General features: G+C 40.8%; 1 protein-coding gene across 3 annotated transcripts in view; it reads right to left on the bottom strand.

The window, feature by feature from the left end:
- Positions 1 to 6,861: 6,861 nt before the first annotated feature.
- LOC308103538 (uncharacterized protein) overlaps positions 6,862 to 21,956 on the bottom strand; it is a 51,990-nt gene continuing 36,895 nt past the window's right edge. The window contains exons 5-12 of one of the 3 annotated variants that reach the window (XM_080453553.1): positions 21,865 to 21,918; positions 20,522 to 20,599; positions 20,295 to 20,390; positions 14,578 to 14,605; positions 13,238 to 13,657; positions 9,784 to 9,846; positions 8,401 to 8,463; positions 6,862 to 7,974 (exon numbers count right to left, since the gene is read on the bottom strand). In XM_080453553.1, coding sequence (XP_080309679.1) covers positions 7,318 to 7,974; positions 8,401 to 8,463; positions 9,784 to 9,846; positions 13,238 to 13,657; positions 14,578 to 14,605; positions 20,295 to 20,390; positions 20,522 to 20,599; positions 21,865 to 21,918 — 1,459 coding nt within the window. In that variant the 3' untranslated portion in view covers positions 6,862 to 7,317. The remainder of the gene's footprint in view (positions 7,975 to 8,400; positions 8,464 to 9,783; positions 9,847 to 13,237; positions 13,658 to 14,577; positions 14,606 to 20,294; positions 20,391 to 20,521; positions 20,600 to 21,864; positions 21,919 to 21,956) is intronic. The other 2 variants (XM_080453555.1, XM_080453554.1) reach the window with 2 other exon arrangements.

Below are 21,956 nucleotides of genomic sequence, written 5' to 3'. Positions count from 1 at the left end.
GACATTTAAAGTTTCAAATACAAAAGTAGTAGTAGTAGTAGTTGTGAATTAGCAAACTGGACATTTAGACTGAATGTTCCCTTTATCCTCATCTTGCGCTAATGCACGCAACTGTTTCACCGTCAACAACACAGCCGTCTGTGCCTTGACTTCCGCCCCTCGCCTGCAAGTCGCTGGGAAAACGCTGTTCGCGTCTGGGATCAGCGTGTTGTGGTCACATACCTTATCTGTATATCAACAGTATATGTAACATTATTGATTACTATAACTGTAGTCAAAGTACAGTAACACTGTATTAACTGTATTACAATTTAGGCATTTAGCAGACGATCTTAATCCAGAGCGATTTACAGTAAGCAAGGAAAACATTAAAGGGTCTACATACAGTAAAGTGAACATAATCATACGCAGTAGTGTGCTTAAATATGAACGTTAACAAGCAAGAGTGGGTTCTCAAAGTGGGGGTCCATGCAGGGACCGTCATGGTTCCTGGAGGGGAGTGGGGGCTCCAAATGGACCCTTAATTATTACAGTTCAGTTAACCCTAGTTACAGGGAACCAAATGGACCCTTACCGGGTCTGTGTGGCTCCATGTGTCACCCTCTTGGGAGCTAATAATCTAAAGCAGGGGTCTTCCAACGTTTGTTCAGGCCAAGGACCCCCTAGCTGAGAGAGAGATGAAGAAGGGACCCCTTCTAGTCTATAGTAGATACAATTGTGTTTCAGATTAAACTTTTCCTTTTTTTTACTTGGTCTGCTCTTTTTCCCCTCTACACCTATACACCTCTTTGCCAAAAATAGCAGATCTACAAGCTCACAGTATATATGCGAGCTTGTGAGCTTGTAGATCTGCTATTTTTGGCCAAAGTTCTCCTCAGAAAAGAGATGCTAGGGTTCAAGTGATTAATGTAAAAAAATAAAATAACATAATATTATATCACACAAATATTTTAGCGGCCCCCCTCTGTGGTAACTCTGAGGACCCCCTGAGGTCCTGTTGAAGACCCCTGGGGTCTAAAGAACCATTTTAAAAATAATTATTACTAGTAACACAGCAAAATCTGTAGCTATAACTGTAACTACACACACAGCTGTATCAGTTAGCATGCTAGGCTAGTTAGTATCTTCTTTGAGGAGTGTTGGGGGGGGGGGGGGGGTTCCCAGATGAACCCCCACTTATTACACAACAACACAGGGTTGTTTTAAAGACCCTTACGGGTCCATTTGGTTCCATTCACGCGCTTTCACAGTAACAACCACTCGCATTTTACTGGCTATAAGGATAAGGATAATTCCTTTTAACAGGTCGTTCATGAAAGTCCTTGCGGTCTTGTTTCCAATGAGAACCTGTGAGCAATTAGGGGTTAAGAGTCTTGCTCAGGGACACATTTCATTTCATCGACACATATGCTGGGCTGGCCTGGAATCGAACCTGGGGCAACCAGGGCCTCTGGCTCCCTAGGTGGGCTCACTAACCACTCAGCTATGGCCGCCTCTTATTAACATTGCTTCTCAAAGTGGGGGTCCAGCCGGGGACCCCCCAGAGGGGAGGGGGGGGGGGAGTCACCACTTGATCCATAGTTTATACTTTGGGCTATTCAAAAATAGCAGATCTACAAGCTCACAAGTCACCACTTTGTCCATATGTTATACTTAAAAAATAGCAGATCTACAAGCTCACAAGTCACCACTTTGTCCATATGTTATACTTAAAAAATAGCAGATCTACAAGCTCAGGGGTCACCCACTTAATCCATATTTTATACTTTAATAAAAAATAGCAGATCTACAAGCTCAGGGGTCACCACTTTGTCCACATTTGATACTTTAAGCTATTCAAAAATAGCAGATCTACAAGCTTATGGGTCACAACTTTGTCCATATTTTATAAGTTGGGCTATTCAAAGAAATAGCAGATCTACAAGCTCACAGAGTGCCACGCTATGAGCTTGTAGATCTGCTATTTTTTTTCTTAAAATCATGAAAATGTGTGCAAATCCTTTTATATATATATATATATATATATATATATATATATATATATATATATATATATATATATATATATATTATATAGACAACCTTTTTAACTCAAATCTTTGCTTCTGGGGGTCCCTGCTCCTGGAACAACATATGTTGAGATGGGGGTCCGCAGGCTAAATACATATCATGTTGGGGGTCCTTGACATGAAGACAGTTTGAGAACCACTGTGTGGGTTTATAAAGCTATAGCATCAGTTAGCATGCTAACATCAGCTAGCTTCCTTCAGGAGGAGGGAGTGAGGGTTCCAAATGAACCCTCACTTATTATTAACACAACACACAGGGCTGTCATAAAGACCCTTACAAAGGTCCCATAAGGTTCCATTCACACCGCTCTCTACACTTACAAGTTGTGACAACAAACCAGCTCGCATTTTACTGTCTATAAAGCTGTAGCATCAGTTAGCACTAGCATGCTATCTAGCTAGCCTCAGCTAGCTTCCTTCAGGAGGAGGAGTGATGAACCCTCACTCATTCAGAACACAACACAGGGTGGTTCTAAAGACCCTTAAAGAGGTTCCATATGGTTCCATTTCAAGTTGTGTGACAACCAGTGGTGGAAAAAGTACTCAAATTCTTTACTTAAGTAAAAGTACCAATACTGCAATATTAAAATACTCTGTTACAAGTAAAAGTCCAGAATTCAAAATTTACTTGAGTAAAAGTACAAAAGTATTGGCATCAAAATGTACTTAAAGTATCAAAAGTAAAACTACTAAATATTTGAAAATAGCAGATCTACAAGCTCACAACGCGTCGCATAATGTGAGCTTGTAGATCTGCTATTTTCAAATAGCCTAGGTATAAAATAGGGTTAAAGTGGTGAATGTATGTTTTATAAAATAATCATTTATATCTGCAAAGTAACTAGTGACTAAAGTTTTCAAATAATTGTAGTGGAGTAAAAGTACAATATTTGCCTCTGAGATGTAGTGGAGTAGAAGTAAAAGTACTGAAAATTGGAAATACTCCAGTAAAGTAAAAATACCTCAAAATTGTACTTAAGTACAGTACTTGAGTAAATGTACTTAGTTACTTTACACCACTGGTGACAACCCACTCGCATTCACTTTTTAAAAAACGGGGAATAAAGCTAGCTAGCATGCTAGGCTAACGCGTTAGCTTAGCTCCTCTCTCCAGAGGAGAGACAGAGACAGCGGGGAGGCTAACGGCCTCCAGGCCGGCTCACCAGCGTTCTGGTCCCGCGGCCACAGGTAATAAGTAGCGGGGATGACGATGAGGCCCACGAACGACGTGAGGAAGTAGAAGAACGTGTTGCCGCTGTCATCATACTGGAACTGTTGGCCTGCCATGGTTCTGGTTCTGGTGGTAGGTGTAGGTGTTGTTGTTGTTGTTGTTGTTGTGGTGGTGGGGGGGGGACGTCCACCTCCTAGCACCCAGCAGCAGCTCCTAGCATCCAGCTAACTAACAACACTACTGTATACTAGGACTGTTATACTGTACACTCTGTTGAATGCTAGGGGTGTACGTGGTGTTACGCATGCGCACTGGTGTGTGTGCGCGCGCGCGAGGTGGGGCGTGATATTTTCCGGTTGGAGCGGAAATACCTCTACGTCATTAGAGGGCCGGAACCCATTGACCGGAACCACTGGTGCCGTGCACCTCCGAAATGATTCCCCTGCGGGTTTTAAAATTGGTTTAAATTGGTATAATCGATTCGTTGTTTTTTTTTTTGGGGGGGGGGGGGGGTGGGGGGGGAATGGGGGGGGGGGGGGATGGTTGCTCTTTAAAAGCTCTTTAAAGCTGCATAGCGCCCCCTATTGACTGGAGCGGTTCTCAACCACCAGATTAGGCGGATGTTGTGAGAGAAAAAACATTGCTTTGGCAATGTAAGGATAAGGATAATAATAATAACAATAATAGAATAGAATAACGGAATAATAATAATTCTTATGTTGTAGTTTGTTCATAAAAATAAATATAAATGTAAATAAAAGATAACATAAATACATTTTTATAAGGTGCCCAGAGGTCTCAGGGGGGGCGCTGTACCGGTTACCGTTTGATATGCATTAGTGCATTATGCTAATTTATTTATTATTTTAAATATTTGGCACCCCCAATCCACACTGTATAAAATCCTCAGTGTTACTTTAACTCTACAGTAAACAAATTGAACCATTGTGTAAACCCAAATGTGCTTTATTAGGCAGCATGTCTTTGTCACTGTCATTTTATAACATTTAAATGATTTATTTTTAATTGTGATAAGTTGGTATCGTCCTGATTCTGACCTGCATGAATTCTTTAGGAGTTTTCTGTTGGATGCAGAGAATGGATTTACAGAGGTCTGCATGCAGAGTCTCAATTTAGTGTTTATGCCATGTTTCAGGTCCTTGGTTGGTAGTGTGGACCCCACACCTCACACAACTATAGAGTTCTATAACAGAGTCTAATAGTTTTAGACAGATTTTAATCAGGATGTTTAGCTTGATGTTTCTTTAGATGCATAGAAAGCCGTTCTAACACTGTCTCTCAGGTCATTAAAGTTACCAGTCATTACAGTGTTTGCCTTTACTGACCTCTACAGGTGATATGGGGGTATTACACACAACCAAGTGATCCAGGTTGTTGTTTTCTTTGCTTAGTTTTAGAAATCTAACCACTTTATACTTCAACATGTTCAAACATCAACTAAACATCATTTAACCACTTTGTACTTCAACATGTTCAAACATCAACTAAACATCATTTAACCACTTTGTACTTAAACATGTTCAAACATCAACTAAACATCATTTAACCACTTTGTACTTCAACATGTTCAAACATCAACTAAACATCATTTAACCACTTTGTATACTTCAACATGTTCAAACATCAATTATACAACAGGTAGTTCCGACCAAGCAATCTGATTGGTTGAAATAGCTTTCTAGCCGTGCTTCAAACCAGCATCATAGCACGGGCCTAATCACATTAATAAATCACTCCGCACTGCAGTCCGCACCTGCTTAGACCATATACGGCACAGCTGTGCTGTGACGTCACGCTGTCCCACGATAGGAAAACAAACAGACAGTACCCACCGCCGCCACCGGAGAACAAACAGCTACGCAAAATGGACTATGTTGTTAATTTTGACTTATTTGGTGGACTTACGGTTGATCAATGGTTAGAAGAGAGCACACTAAATCGCCTAAAATCTTATAATAAAAGGAATAACTGGAAAAAAGTGTGCTTTATTTCAATGGTAACATCCATACTGTATAAATATCCTCCTGTGTTAAAGTAAAATTACTCCCATTTCGTTAACAGTCCAGTGTATGTTATACTTTATCGTACGAAGGTATTGCACGGCAAAAATAGCCGATCTACAAGTTCACAACTCATCGCCATCTTGACGCATTGTGAGCTTGTAGATCAGTTATTTTGGCCACGTAACACGATCGTACGACGGAGCATATAGCCTACTGGAATCAGCTGTGTTGATGAGACGATGACTCAGAGTGCTGCGCTCGCTGCTACAGGGACTATTTTGTCTCAGTCAAATAAACTCTTCTCTTTACAGGGAAACGGATAAGCAATTTTTTTTTATTATGAATTGCCCCACAATATGAATACATTTGGATGTGTTTTGTTGGTAACTGTTGTATAATCGCAATATTACACTCGAGGGTGTGCTTTACCTTACATTATTAGCACTTCTGTGATCGAGGCGGAACTCGGCTTCGCCTCGTTCCTGACCGCATCACAGGCGTGCCAATAATGACGGTAAAGCACACCCTCTCGTGTAATATTGCTTAACTAAACATCATTTAACCACTTTGTATACTTCAACATGTTCAAACATCTACAAAAACATCACAATGTTTTCTCTAAATTCTTCAACAATAGTTGCAAATGTGACACATTTTGTAGACTGTCTGTTTCAAATATCCACAGTATAAAATGACTGTAAGTGGTTTACAGAAAAGCACTTACAGCAGTTTAATAATATATGTATTCTGTCTCTCTTAAAGGGATAGTTCACCCCAAAATAATATGTTTTTCTATGTATTAGTCACCCCATGGAGACTTGAATTCATGGATATTTTTTAGTTTTTGTCTCATTCCTAAGACAATAATTTGATGACCAGCGGACCGGTAAGCAGCGGTTCCGGTAGGAGACACAAAGGAGACTCTTTGTGTCTCCTACCGGAACCGCTGCTGGTCATCAAATCAAAGTCATTTTGGGGGTGAACTATCCCTTTAACAATAAAAAAGAGAGAGAGAATAGTTTTAGTTCATATGGACAAAATGGATGATTAAACCACTGAATGAAACACATTCAGAAGGACAGACAACCTGAGCTTTGATCATTTTATAGTAGCTTTATATTAATGTTGAATATAGTCTATAGTAAATACAATAAAAATATAACCTGAGCTTTGATCATTTTATAGTAGCTTTATATTAATGTTGAATATAGTCTATAGTAAATACAATAAAAACACAACCTGAGCTTTGATCATTTTATAGTAGCTTTATATTAATGTTGAATATAGTCTATAGTAAATACAATAAAAATATAACCTGAGCTTTGATCATTTTATAGTAGCTTTATATTAATGTTGAATATAGTCTATAGTAAATACAATAAAAACACAACCTGAGCTTTGATCATTTTATAGTAGCTTTATATTAATGTTGAATATAGTCTATAGTAAATACAATAAAAATATAACCTGAGCTTTGATCATTTTATAGTAGCTTTATATTAATGTTGAATATAGTCTATAGTAAATACAATAAAAACACATAACATTGATTGATTGAATCCTTTATTAACAACATTATTAGATTAAGGTAGTACAGTCAAAGGTTAATTAGGATAAAAGGACCTTGTTTCCATTGTGGTCCATTGTACTCAATTCATCAGTACATATAATACATACAACACAATACAAAACATATTGTAATAAAGCTCAGTAGAATCATAAGGTCTATTTACAGAGAAAGGAGGGATGGGGGCGGTGTGTGTGTGTGCACGTGTGCGTGTGCGTGTGCGTGTGCGTGCGTGCGTTTGCGTGTGTGCGTGTGCGTGTGCGTGCGTGTGTGCGTGGGGTAAAAAAAACGTTTTTCTAAATAATAGTAAAAATGGAACAGTTTTGTACATACAAGGTTTCTACCTGACAACAACAACTTACTTCATGCTTACAGTGTATGAATATACAATATGTTTATGATGTTCATGATATGATCTGTGATGAGTGGTAATTATACAATATCAACATTAGACAAAAAGGAAATAAAATACAAATTATTGTGAATTTAGGCCATACTGACAGGAGAGATGATCAGAGGAGCAGAGTTTGTACCTCCATCATTAACAGAAGGACTGAAGAATGGATATAGTTTCTCAGTGAAGGTGCAGCCAGTGAAAGAGTAGAGATGAACTCTGACCTCCACATCATAAAAGGAGACCAGACCCTCCTCATAATCCACAAACACTCCCACTTTCTGGACCTCCTCTCTTACAGGGAGGAGGAGAGAAGGGCCAGCCAGAGCCTTGTACTTATTTCCATTCCTCAACCATATAGTCCAGTAACCATTGTTGGGGTTCAGTTTGATTGATCCCTTCCTGTTGATGGACTCTCTGGCCACTCCTAGATCCCACTCAGTCTTCCCTTTAACCTGAACCTCATAGTACAACCTTCCTGAGGAGAAGCTTTGTTTTCCTAAGACATTGATACATTCAGAGAATCTCTCTGTGTTGTCTGGGAGATTCTTCTTTATTCCTCCATCACTCACTTGTTTTCCATCCTCAGACAGGATGAGTTTGGGATGTGCTGTATCAGGGTCCAGAGTCACATCCACTGCATATTTCTGGATCATCTTCAGCTCAACATCACTCACATTCTTCATCTCTTGACCGAGTGTCTTCAGCAGCTGAGCCACAGCATGTTCTTCCAGTTCTTTAATACGATCCTTTAAAACAATGATATTATAGGTTAACGTGTGATAATCATCATTTACTCATTATTTATTACTTATTACTCTTACTCAGTGATTCTCAACGTTGTGCATTTCAAGGACCCCCAGTTGGATATACATTAGACCATGGACCCCCATTTGATATGATTTATTTAAATCCCTGGGACCCCAATCTACACTGTAAAATGCTCAGTGTTTATGTAACTCTGAGAGTGTACAAATGGAACCAAATGGACCCTTAAGGCCCTTAAGGGTCCATTTGGTTCCATTTGTACACACTCAGAGTTAGAGAGCTGTAAGGGTTCATTTGTAACTCTGGTGGTTCCCAGACCCAACGTTAGGAACCAGTGAAGTAGATAAACATTAAAATTATAATTTACTCTTACTTTTTATTAATGACTTTATGGAAAATATAAATACCTGCTGCTCTTTGATCTTCTGGTCAGACTGCTGCTTGTAAGTCTGCAGATCCATGAAGGATTCCTGGGATCGACAATAATACATTTGTACATCATTATTCAGTAAACGTGAGAGTTCAAAACATCACATTCACTTCATATCTAAAATTAAAATGTAGGCATTTAGCAGCACTCATCCAGAGCAACGCGTGCGTGCGTGCGTGTGTGTGTGTGTGTGTGTGTGTGACCCATAAGGGTCCATTTGGTTCCATTTGTACACTCTCAGAGTTACAGAGCTGTAAGGGTTCATTTGTAACCCTGGTGGTCCCCAGACCCAACGTTAGGAACCAGTGAAGTAGATAAACATTAAAATCATAATTTATTATTACTTTTTTTTAATGACTTCATGGAAAATACAAATACCTGCTGCTCTTTAATCTTCTGGTCAGAATCACTCAGCTTCTTCTTCATCTCTTTCTCCAGTTCTTTAATACGAACCTTTAAATCAATGATATTATAGGTTAACGTGTGATAATCATCATTTACTCATTATTTATTACTTATTACTCTTACTCAGTGATTCTCAACGTTGTGCATTTCAAGGACCCCCAGTTGGATATACATTAGACCATGGACCCCCATTTGATATGATTTATTTAAACCTCTGGGACCCCAATCTACACTGTAAAATGCTCAGTGTTAATGTAACTCTCAGAGTGTACAAATGGAACCAAATGGACCCTTAAGGGTCCATTTGGTTCCATTTGTACACTCTCAGAGTTACAGAGCTGTAAGGGTTCATTTGTAACTCTGGTGGTTCCCAGACCCAACGTTAGGAACCAGTGAGTAGATAAACATTAAAATTATAATTTATTATTACTTTTTTTTAATGACTTCATGGAAAATACAAATACCTGCTGCTCTTTAATCTTCTGGTCAGAATCACTCAGCTTCTTCTTCATCTCTTTCTCCAGTTCTTTAATACGAACCTTTAAATCAATGATATTATAGGTTAACGTGTGATAATCATCATTTACTCATTATTTATTACTTATTACTCTTACTCAGCGATTCTCAACGTTGTGCATTTCAAGGACCCCCAGTTGGATATACATTAGACCATGGACCCCCATTTGATGTGATTTATTTAAATCTCTGGGACCCCAATCTACATTGTAAAATGCTCAGTGTTTATGTAACTCTGAGAGTGTACAAATGGAACAAAATGGACCCATAAGGGTCCATTTGGTTCCATTTGTACACTCTCAGAGTTACAGAGCTGTAAGGGTTCATTTGTAACCCTGGTGGTCCCCAGACCCAACGTTGGGAACCAGTGAGTAGATAAACATTAAAATTATAATTTACTCTTACTTTTTATTAATGACTTTATGGAAAATATAAATACCTGCTGCTCTTTGATCTTCTGGTCAGACTGCTGCTTGTCATTCTGCAGATCCATGAAGGATTCCTGGGATCGACAATAATACATTTATACATCATTATTCAGTAAACATGACAGTTCAAAACATCACATTCACTTCATATTTAAAATTAAAATGTAGGCATTTAGCAGACACTCATCCAGAGCAATGCGTGCGTGCGTGCGTGCGTGCGTGCGTGCGTGCGTGCGTGCGTGCGTGCGTGTGTGTGTGTGTGTGTGTGTGTGACCCATAAGGGTCCACTTGGTTCCATTTGTACACTCTAAGAGTTACATAGCTGTAAGGGTTCATTTGTAACCCTGGTGGTCCCCAGACCCAACGTTAGGAACCAGTGAAGTAGATAAACATTAAAATCATAATTTATTATTACTTTTTTTTAATGACTTCATGGAAAATACAAATACCTGCTGCTCTTTGATCTTCTGGTCAGAATCACTCAGCTTCTTCTTCATCTCTTTCTCCAGTTCTTTAATACGAACCTTTAAATCAATGATATTATAGGTTAACGTGTGATAATCATCATTTACTCATTATTTATTACTTATTACTCTTACTCAGTGATTCTCAACGTTGTGCATTTCAAGGACCCCCAGTTGGATATACATTAGACCATGGACCCCCATTTGATATGATTTATTTAAACCTCTGGGACCCCAATCTACACTGTAAAATGCTCAGTGTTAATGTAACTCTCAGAGTGTACAAATGGAACCAAATGGACCTTAAGGGTCCATTTGGTTCCATTTGTACACTCTCAGAGTTACAGAGCTGTAAGGGTTTCATTTGTAACTCTGGTGGTCCCCAGACCCAACGTTAGGAACCAGTGAGTAGATAAACATTAAAATTATAATTTACTCGTACTTTTTATTAATGACTTTATGGAAAATATAAATACCTGCTGCTCTTTGATATTCTGGTCAGACTGCTGCTTGTCATTCTGCAGATCCAGGAAGGATTCCTGGGATCGACAATCATACATTTGTACATCATTATTCAGTAAACATGAGAGTTCAAAACATCACATTCACTTCATATTTAAAATTAAAATGTAGGCATTTAGCAGACACTCATCCAGAGCAACGTGTGTGTGTGTGTGTGTGTGTGTGTGTGTGTGTGTGTGTGTGTGTGTGTGTGTGTGTGTGTGTGTGTGTGTGTGTGTGTGTGTGTGTGTGTGCGCACACGTGCGTGCGTGTATTGTTGCCCCAACGGCTACAGATCCTATAGCCCTTATAAAGAGTCATAAGAGTCATTGGACAGGCGTCTCATATCCTACTCTTCTCCCTGTGTGATGTTTGTCTGTTTGTTTGTTGAGTTTTTATTAGAGATGCACGATATTGTTTTTTTGAAACCGATACCGATACCGATTATTTGCTGGGTCATATCGGCCGATACCGATCCAATACCGATATATTATATATTATATTTATATTGAGCTCATTGCTGATTTTTTTTTATTTATTTTTTTTACTGGTGAAAGTTGATGGTAAACCCCCCTCTCCACTAGCCCTACTGTGATGAAAAATATTTATGGAATAAATACATTAATTATATATATTCTTCTAAGTAACAAACTTAACTATGACATCATTTTTGTATGCTATAAGCCATCACAGAATTATTTGAATCTTTGTATAACACAAAACCATATGTTATGTGGCCTATGGAACTAAGATCATTGAATCTAGTTTGTTATTAGTGTTATTCATATTGTCTGTAGCCTAAATTAATTAGCCTCTGCTCTAAACAATAAAGCCCCCCTTAGCTCTCCCAATCACAACTCCCTGGAGCCACCACTGTGTGTGTGTGTGTGTGTGTGTGTGTGTGTGTGTGTGTGATATACAAACTAATCTTACCATAAATACAATCATTGTTTAGTTTATCACTATCTAACATTCTATAACATCAGCAGTGAGTTTATGAGAGGGACAGCTTGCTTCGTACACTACACTAAAGATTGTAGGACAACAGGATGTCAAAGACAGAAACATTACCAGCTGAGAGCTAATTTGTGCTCATTCTCTGTGGTTAAAAAACAAGCAGCTTGCTTGTTCAATAGCGGCCGCTGGTTGCACTCGAGTCGAGTAACGAGTGTTTGTTACGTCGATGTTAAATAACGAGGCAATGTACAAATTTGTGTTGAAAATATATCCTCCGCTGCTCCGCAGTATCACAACTCTAATCTAATTTAAGATGTACAAGAAACCCTCTGACTGTTCTGGGTATGAACTATGGACGTGAAGAGTTTGTTTGCTCTGTTAGTTTGACTACTTGTCTCTGTTCATTAACGCAGCAGCCTAGTCTAGCTTAGCCTGCTGCTCACTCAGTGCTCTGTCTGAGAGAGACACGGTGACGCATGTAGAGCGTGTGGAGGCCGGGGGGAGGTGCTACAGCTGGCTCTCTTAAAGAGACAGAGACAGAGACAGGCAGACAGACTGCTCTCGGTCATATTGCTTCTCAATCATATCGGTGAATTTAATCTAATCTTAATTATTTTGAGATCGGTTCGATACCGATATGGCATTTTAGGGCCGATATCGTCCGATTCCGATACATTACCGATTATATCGTGCATCTCTAGTTTTTATTGATGTAATAGTTTGTCTGTTTTTAGTTTTAGTTTTTGTATTTCCCTTTTTGTGAATGTGAAAAAAAAAAAAGCCTTCAAAATCAAATAAAGCCAAAAATCTAATAAAACAACAATTATGGTTATATCAAATGTTGGCCATACTAACAGAAGAGATGATCAGAGGAGCAGAGTTTGTACCACCATAATTAGGACTGGGACTGAAGTATGGATATAGTTTATCAGTGAAGGTGCTCCTCTGGCCTCCACATCATAAAAGGAGACCAGACCCTCCTCATAATCCACAAATAATATGTGGAACATTATTTGGTTCCATGTGTACACTGTCAGAGTTACAGAGCTGCAATGGTTCATTTGTAACCCTGGTCGTCCCCAGACCCAACGTTAGGAACCAGTAGTAAAGTAGATAAACATATTAAAATCATAATTTACTCTTTACTTTTTATGAATTACTTTCGGCAAAATTTGTAATATCAAAAATGTGTTTGGAAAAAATCAGCCTCCTGGTGGCGCTATAACAGGACAATGTGAAAAGGGAGTTATTTCTTCCACGGCCTAGTGGGAATGTACGTGCGAGGTTTCATGGCAATCTGAAGCTGCTTTCATGATTTGAGGCATTTTGTTTAAAACAAGCCACTCCTGTAAACTTTAGCTGCCAATCTCAGCCAATCAGGATGGATGGAAATATAACAGATTCAACTTGATCACATGACTATAGAGATATTGTGTACCGATTTGTGTGATGTTTGGACAAATTGTGTAGGAGTAATATTAAAAATGTGTTTTCCAAAAATCGGCCCCATTTTTTTCATTGACTTTATGGAAAATAAAAATACCTGCTGCTCTTTGATCTTCTGGTCCGACTGCTGCTTGTCTTTCTTCAGATCCATGATGGATTCCTGGGATCGTTTCAGATCCCCCTCCACTGCCTCCAACTCCCTGTAGGGGTCAGCTATTTGGTCATCTCGACTACGGGTTAGGGCTGGAATTATGGCTACGAGTGCAGCTAGGATTACAAATAGGATTGCAACTACAATTGGGATCGTTAGGAAAGGTTTAGCAGGTTCTTGTTTTTTGTTGGCAGTTTTGACTTCATCTGGTTCAGCATGTTCTTGGTTTGTGTCGGAAGGTGTTTTCTGCTCATTTGATCCTTTAACATGGACACAGGTGTTGCAGTGTCCACATGGAGTGGCGGACATACCCAGACCAACTGGACACATGGTCTTGAGACTGGTGGGGAGAGAGTCCATTTCACCCTGAGAATACAAGTAAAACAAAGTTATTGAATGATGCTTCACTTATACCAAAAACCTTCATTGCAACCCGTTCTCACCCCCAAAATGTCACATTTTGCAGCTCTATCAGTAGCCCTAAAATAACAACATTCGGTCATGTCAGGTCACAAGCATAAAACTATATTTAATCCAAACCCTAACCTCACAAAAATCGCATAGTAATCGGAGCACAGATCTCCGCCATGTCAGGTAGGTTAGTGTGGGCCAGCAATGTTCGGAATTCACCAATCAGGCTGGAATGGGAAAAATTGGACGGATGGGACGGATCCGTCTTGATCACTTGACTAAAGAGATAATGTGTACCAATTTGTGTGATGTTTGTAGGAGTAATATTAAAAAAGATGTTTTGCAAAAATCGGCCTCCTGGTGGCGCTATAATAGGGCAATGTTGAAAGGGTGGCATTTGTTCCTCAACGTAGTGTGAATGTGCGTGTAAAGTTTCACCGCAATCGGACGCTGCGTTCATGATTTGCGGATTTTTGGTCAAAACGGGCCACTCCTGCAAACTTTAGATGTCAATCTTAGCCACTCAGGATGGAATATGAAAATAACCGTCTTGATCACATGACTATAGAGATCATGTGTACCGATTTGAAATTTGGATCAAATCTGAAGGAGTAATATCCAAAAATGTGTTTTACGAAGTCGGACTCCTGGGGCGCTATAAAAGGCAGATGTGAAAAATGCAGGGCAAAGGTTTTTCCTTGACCTCTAGGGAGTGTGCATACAAAGTTTTACACAGATCGGTGCAGTTATAGGTAAAACCACAAATCGGCCTGTTATAGCGCCACCATGAGGCTGATGTACTCTGGTGCTAGACAGGAGGAAGTGGAGGACAGTGATCCAGGAGTATCAAGAAAAGATGTTGTAAACTGACTCACTGTTTGATGATCCTGATCTGATTCCTCTCTGTGGAAGAATCACACACACACACACACACACACACACACACACACACACACACACACACACACACACACACACACACACACACACACACACACACACACACACACACACACACACACACACACACACACACACACACAGTATATACTGTAAGCCTTCTGTACTGTATGTATGTGCCTTCTTTTGCACATTTGTTACATACATTGCATGACTCTTAAAATATTTTAACTGCATTGATGGGACTGCAAAATTAAGAATTTCCCCAATGTTACTTGAAATGTGATGTGACAAGTTTGATTCTGATTCTGATTCTAGACACTGCTGCTATAGATAAGATAAGATATTGGTCGTCATTTATCAAGCTTGCGCAGACCGATAAACTGTCGTATGCCGAGATCACAGTCACTTTCTGGATTTATCAATCTATCTTGACATTGACTTGAGCAGGTCGTGTAGGCATAGGGCCCTATCTTGCGCTCTGCCTTGCCCATTATCCCAAACTTTGGTGTTTTTAAATATTTTTTATTCAATTAGCCAAAATACAAGCTGACAATGTGTCAATGTAGATTGGCTATTTGAACTATTTAAAAATGTCTTTAAAAATATTCAAAAAAGTCAAAACAGTTTAGGCATAAGGGGAAAGGCAATATTGGGCTCTTAGGATACACCAGTTTGTTCCACCGTAGACATGTGTTGCAGCATTGTCTGACCATCTGACAGGCATATGTATTCACTCTAAAATGTATAGCTGTAAATCTAATAATATTTGTGACACAAATATATGTTGTAAAGGCATATATCGACGATATGAAATTGGCACGATATATCCAAGTGTACAAGCAATTAAAATTGGGCAATTAAAAACAATATAACATAATGTTACAAGTTAGATGCTTAATCGTTCAGCCATTTAAACAAGTGCTTTACTGGCTCTGTTAAGACATATGAGTCACATACGAGAGGATTTTGAGGACTGCTGCGTTGGAATATGTTCATGACATGCAGAGTGAAGTCTCCCAACTTGGGTACTGTAGCCTACAGTAGGCTAAGTCTTTCTAGAGTTACTGTATGTGCAACCTCCGTTAAGGATATAAACCCTACGCTCAAATGCCGTAGATGTAGCCAGTACAAGTGATCTTTATTGTGGGTTTTGGCCACAGGACCGCAGTGGGAGATTGGAGATAGGTAACCATCACACCACACACCAGACTTCATCCATTAATGTTTAAGCATTCATCAATCACTCCATAAACGTTCAAATTATGATGACAGCCGCAGATCATCTCTCATAAATGTGATGTCACAAGGGATACATGACTGCTTTATTTAGCAAAACAGCAGTGTGTGAATGTGTCTCCACTAGAGCGTGCACTGCGCACTGCTTGGTAATGGGTTACATTAATATACAAAAGGTATTCCATTCATGGGCGATGTGATTGGTGTCATTCATGAACTAGGACAAAGATTATACCATTACAAAATACATAATCCCACTGGCAAACATTGTAGATCTGCAAACAGCCAAAATGCACACACAGTTGGGCTTGTATGCCAGAAGTTAAACAGTTAGCAAGGTAGGCTACTGCTCAATATCAGCTATTATAGGACCCATGATTGTTGTCTGCTGTGTTTGACAAGTATGCCAATATTATTGTATGTAACAATGTTCTGCCTTACATGCTCTTTGTAACTGGCTGTTTTCCCATTATCTGACTGCACTGGCAGTGTTTATGTCCTTTGTACAAGGCATTCTTGTACTTCTGTTTATGTGTACGTAAATAAATATTTCAAATGTGAGGACGCGGAGATTACGGGCGGTAAGGCGGGGGAAAGAAGTTGCTCTTTCTTATTGGCTTGCCATACTTTATTTGGTCCGGTTCTTCATGTCGTAAACTCTGGGCATTTAGAGAATATTTAAGGGCGTGTTATTTAAATGACAATCACGCCACCATTCTTACGTTGTGATCGACAGGGTACACCTGCTTGATAAATCACACGTGAGCCCTATCATAAGCTGATTTCTGGGCTCGAATTTAATCTGGTTTCTACGTTCAATTGATAAATGAGGGCCATTGTATCTGCATTCTAACTGCACATTTTTGACACTTGCTGTAAATAGCCATTGCACTTGTATAAGTTGCTGTACTTGAATAAGTTATTGAGACATAAAACCCTTCTTGTACTTGAATAAGTTAGTGACAAATAAAACCCTTCTTGCACAAGTTATAGGGCCCTATTATGCGTGTCTTATTTCCACGTCTTATGCGGTAAAAGCCACCATCTTATGTGCAATCCCTATTTTGCAAGTCACTCTGAACGCTAACACTTAAGGCTTAAGACTCACCAGCATATTTAACGCATGGGGGAGTGTTCATATGTTAATTAAGGGCACTATGCGGTATCTGCTATTTTGCACTGTCACGAAAGACTCAACGCATACCACTAAGACGTGGTCAGGATCGGTGTTAAGCGCAAAAAGATTGTTTTGGACACCGGCAGTTTAAATCGGCCATACTCAGTCAATTCTCAAGTGATGGTTATTATTCAAAGTTTTTTCTATAATTGTGTCTATTTCCATTTGTTAAATCAATCATGATTTTATTATTCCTCTATCAAACAATATCAAGCGAAAAGCAAACGTCGTCCTAATTCCTTCGGCTAACCACGGAGCCCGGCCAGGCACAGCCCGAAGAAGGAACGTGGGCAGATCTTCGCCGCCACGTGGGCCCACCACCCGCGGTTGGAACCGCTCGATTGTGTCTGAGGCTGAGCAGCGGGTGTGGGAGGAGTTCGGGGAATCCATGGAGAAGGACTTTCGGGCGGCACCAAATTTGTTCTGGAAGACCATACGGCACCTCAGGAGAGGAAAGCGGGGAACCATCCAAGCTGTGTACGGCAAGGACGGGTCAATCTCCCGGAAGGAAGTCACTGAGTTGGTTAAACAACTCCACAGTGGCAAAGCTCCGGGGGTTGATGAGATTCGTCCAGAAATGCTGAAGGCTCTGGGTGTTGAGGGGCTATCTTGGTTGATACGTCTTTTCAACATCGCGTGGAAGTCTGGGACAGTGCCGAGGGAGTGGCAGACTGGGGTGGTGGTCCCACTTTTCAAAAAGGGGGACCAGAGGTTGTATGCCAATTACAGAGGTGTCACATTACTCAGCCTCCCTGGGAAAGTTTACACCAAGGTACTGGAAAGGAGGGTCCGGCCGATAGTCGAACCTCAGATTCTGGAGGAGCAATGTGGATTCCGTCCTGGTCGTGGAACAACTAGACTGAAAGAACGAGCCCAATCGATAGTCTTGATGGGCGGATCCAAACCCAGCCACACGGATTCCTGCGGCGCTTCCTATTGCTTCACCAATCTATGTCCCCGCCTCCCCTCACCCCCCCCCCCCCCCCCCCCGGCCTGTGCACGGAACACGCTGACGTCACCAAATTTAGAGCGACGCCCCTCTGCACTCTGATTGGTTAATTGGTTAGGAGATAACAAGGTCCTAAGACCATCGTTTCTGCATTGTTCGCCCAGGCTTTTTTGCCTGGGCGGAAGCCATGGGTTTCCGAGGCTATGGAACAACTGACCAACTCTTTACTCTGGCAGGGATCCTGGAGAGGACCTGAGAGTATGCTTATCCGGTCTACATGTGTTTTGAGGATTTGGAGAATGCATATGACCGGGTCCCCCGGGAGGTTCTGTGGGAAGTGCTGTGGGAATATGGGGTGAGGGGGACCTTGTTGAGGGCCATCCAATCTCTGTACGCCCAAAGCCAGAGCTGTGTCCGTGTGCTCAGTAGTAAGTCGGATTATTTTCCGGTGGGGGTCGTGGTGGAGAGTGTATACGGTTCGGTGAGCTACGGGTTGCGTCACTGCTTTTTGCGGATGATGTGGTCTTGATGGCACCATCGGTCCGAGACTTTCACTGGATCGGTTCGCAGTTAAGTGTATGGCGGCTGGGATGAGGATCAGCATTTTCAAATCTGAGCAGGAAACCGATGGATTGTGCAGTTCGGGTAGGGAATGAGGCTTTGCCCCAGGTGAAGGAGTTTAAGTATCTCTGGGTCTTGTTCACGAGTGAGGGTAGGACGGAGCAGGAAATCAGCCGGAGAATCGGAGCAGCAGGAGCGGTACTGCAGTCGCTGTACCGCACTGTGGTGACGAAAAGAGAGCTGAGCTAGAAGGCAAAGCTCTTTGCTCCTACTCTCACCTATGGTCATGAAGCGTAGGTCATGACCGAAAGAATAAGGTCGCGGGTACAAGCGGCCGAAATGAGTTTTCTCAGACGGGTGGCTGGCATCTCCCTTAGAGATAGGGTGAGAAGTTGGGTCACCCGAGAGAGACTCAGAGTAGAGTCGCTGCTCCTTCGCTTGGAAAGGAGCCAGCTTAGGTGGTTCGGACATCCAGTACGGATGCCTCCCAAGCGTCTCCCTAGGGAGTTCCTCGCTGCACGTCCCACTGGGAGGAGACCCCATGGCAGACCAAGGACCAGATGGGCAGATTACATCTCCACACTGGCCTGGGAACGCCTCGGGATCCCCCCAGGAGGAAGTGGCTAATGTTGCTCAGGAGAGGAAAGTCTGGAGCTCTCTGCTGGAACTGTTGCCCCCGCGACCCGACTCCGGATAAGCGGTTGAAGATGGTATCAATCATGATTTTATTATCCCTATATTAAACGACGCGAAAAGCAAATGTCGGCCAGCGAGGCAGCCAGGCTTTCCTCTGTGGTGGAAAGCATGGTGACGCGACGTTACTCACCCTGTATCAATCCATCCGATCTGAAACACTCATGTTACACTCACAATTTAGGTGGCATTTGAAAGGCTTATCCCTTCATTAATCCAATGAAATACAATAAAATAATGTTTTTTTTTACAGCTGTTTTCTCCGTAGCTTATAAGTGAAACAAATGGAGTGAGTCTCTTCCCCTCTCTCCAAGCACAGCATTACTGTTTTACTTCCACTTATGCTGTGCAAACAGATACCCGCACCCATAGCACCAAATAGGTAGCTGATATATTGCACTTTTACCTTAGCGCTAGGTATACTCTTGGTTGCTTGTTTTTGCAGAAAATGCACTAAAGACTTCTGGTGATTAGTAGTTTTCGTTCCCTACCTATGTTGAATACACTTATTGTAAGTCGCTTTGGATAAAAGCGTCTGCTAAATGACTGTAATGTAATAGCAAAATGGCATTGGTCACGCCTGCACGTCTTGTTTGATGAATTAATGTGGCCATTTAAAAAAAATGAGCGATGTTGACATTTCAAGATGTGTTTTCTTGGACATGAGAATTTAGGCTAGAAACAGAACTAACTGGCACCTCCACCTGTTAACCCCCGTGTACCTGTGATAATGATTGAGAGAGAGGAAGAAAAAAGAATGAGCCATCTGCTCGCTTATCGTCAGCTTTTTCGATGGATTAAAGTTACAATCCTGCATGCTTACAGTCATCTCTCGCACAAGTTTGAAGTACTATACCGTTAGAAAATAAACAAATGAAAACGGCGGCTTATCAGGTAATGCCAGACATTTTGTTGCCAAGGAGGGCATGTGAAAACGGCCTCTCCGATTGCCATTCCCGTAAGTTATACTAAACATTTTGCTGGAAAAGGTCTGGCACTGGAGTGAAAACGTGGCTTTAGTGACAAATAAAACCTTATTGATTCTTGATTGTGTAAATGTTTTAAACTCTGACCTCTGGTCAGTAGACTGGTGTCCATCAATAGTTTCATCCTCGGGCGGGTCAGTCATCATGGTGTTATAGCGAGACTCTGGTCTCTGCCCATGAACCCTGAAAGAGACGATGAAGGATGTTTAGTTCACAAGGATTACAGTTACCATTTATCATTTATAATGTACATCATGATCTCTGCTCAATAGAGATGGATAACAACTAAATAATGTGTTGTTTTTCATTCTGACCTCTGGTCAGTAGAGTGTTGTCCAGCTTTGAAGACAATAGGTGCTTCCTTGGACTGGTAACTCTTTGTGGAGTTACAGCTGGGTACAGGAGACAGTTATGTAGTTTATTAGGGTTAGAGTTACCATTTATAGATTTATTTTATCAGGTTTAGTGTTACCATTTATACATCTATTTATTTTATCAGGTTTATTGTTACCATTTATACGGCTATTTGGTTTATCAGGTTTATTGTTACCTTTTATAAATATACTGTGTTTATCTGGGTTATTGTTATCATTTATACATCTATAAGCCAGAGTAATGATGCAGCAGGAACCAAAGTGAAACCTGCAAACTATGATGTTAAGACAGACGTAAAGGCAACAGAGAGTAGGAGTGATAGCACAGAGAGGAGACCACTTGGTCTGATGCTGATGTGTTTCAGGCAGCAATAGCAGTTCCAGCAGTGGTAACAGACCAGACCTGCCTAATGCAATCCACGCACCAGTGGAGAAATGGGGCAGGCACTCTTAGGGCAGCCATGGTGGTGTCATTGCTGTGTGATGGTTCTGATGTTTTTTTGTTTTGTTTTTTATTACAAGACTGAAAAACAATGATATAACATGACACTTAAAATACTTCCATTGAACATTTTAGTGGGATGAGGAACTTTTAAGCGTCTTAATATATTCCATCCGTCTTTCCATTTATCCCTGTAAATTATGCCACTAATACTACTGGTCTGTTACCACTGCTGCAACCACTATTGCTGCCTTAAACACCTGAAGCCTCGGGCCAAGTGGTCTCCTCTCGGTGCTTGCACTCCTACTCTGTGTTGCCTTTACGTCTGTCTTAACATCATAGTTTACACAGCATGAAAACTCACCTCTTCAGACTCCACCTCACCCCCTTGTACTCCTTTCTCCTTGTATCACTACATATACCTCGACCCCTAGCCATAGCTCACCCTCCATTACTAAATAGTTTTTCTTTGGACTCTACTTATGTGACCATATCCTGTTGTTGTTGACTAGGGTTAGTGACATTTACTCTGATCCTGCACTTTCTGTAAGTTGATCTGGAGCGTCTGATAAATGCCTAAATTATAAGTAGATAAAACATTTTATCAACCCACTCTATGTTCACTTCAGACTGGAGTGTGCTAGTTTGTTCAGGTTTTGAAGTGTTCATGGTTTTAATGTCCCCAAGGAAAAGGGACCCACTACAAATGTGGACTCCAGTGGCAAATCGAATCGGAATAATTTGTGTTTGTGTTAATGATGTTAATGTGAAGTCTTCTTGCCCAGTCCTACTCTGACCAGTAGAGTTTAACAACTAAATAATGTGATGTTTTCATTCTGACCTCTGATCAGTAGAGTGTTGTCCAGCGTTGAAGTTATCAGGATGATTTATAGACCTGTCAAAGGTCAAGAAAAAAGATCAACAATCATTTTC

Source organism: Gymnoscopelus braueri (genome assembly GCF_963280865.1).
Source record: "Gymnoscopelus braueri genome assembly, chromosome: 16".
In the NCBI taxonomy this organism is placed as follows: domain Eukaryota; kingdom Metazoa; phylum Chordata; class Actinopteri; order Myctophiformes; family Myctophidae; genus Gymnoscopelus; species Gymnoscopelus braueri.
The sequence above is the reverse complement of the archived record's forward strand: the minus strand, read 5'-3'. Positions and strand labels throughout refer to the sequence as shown.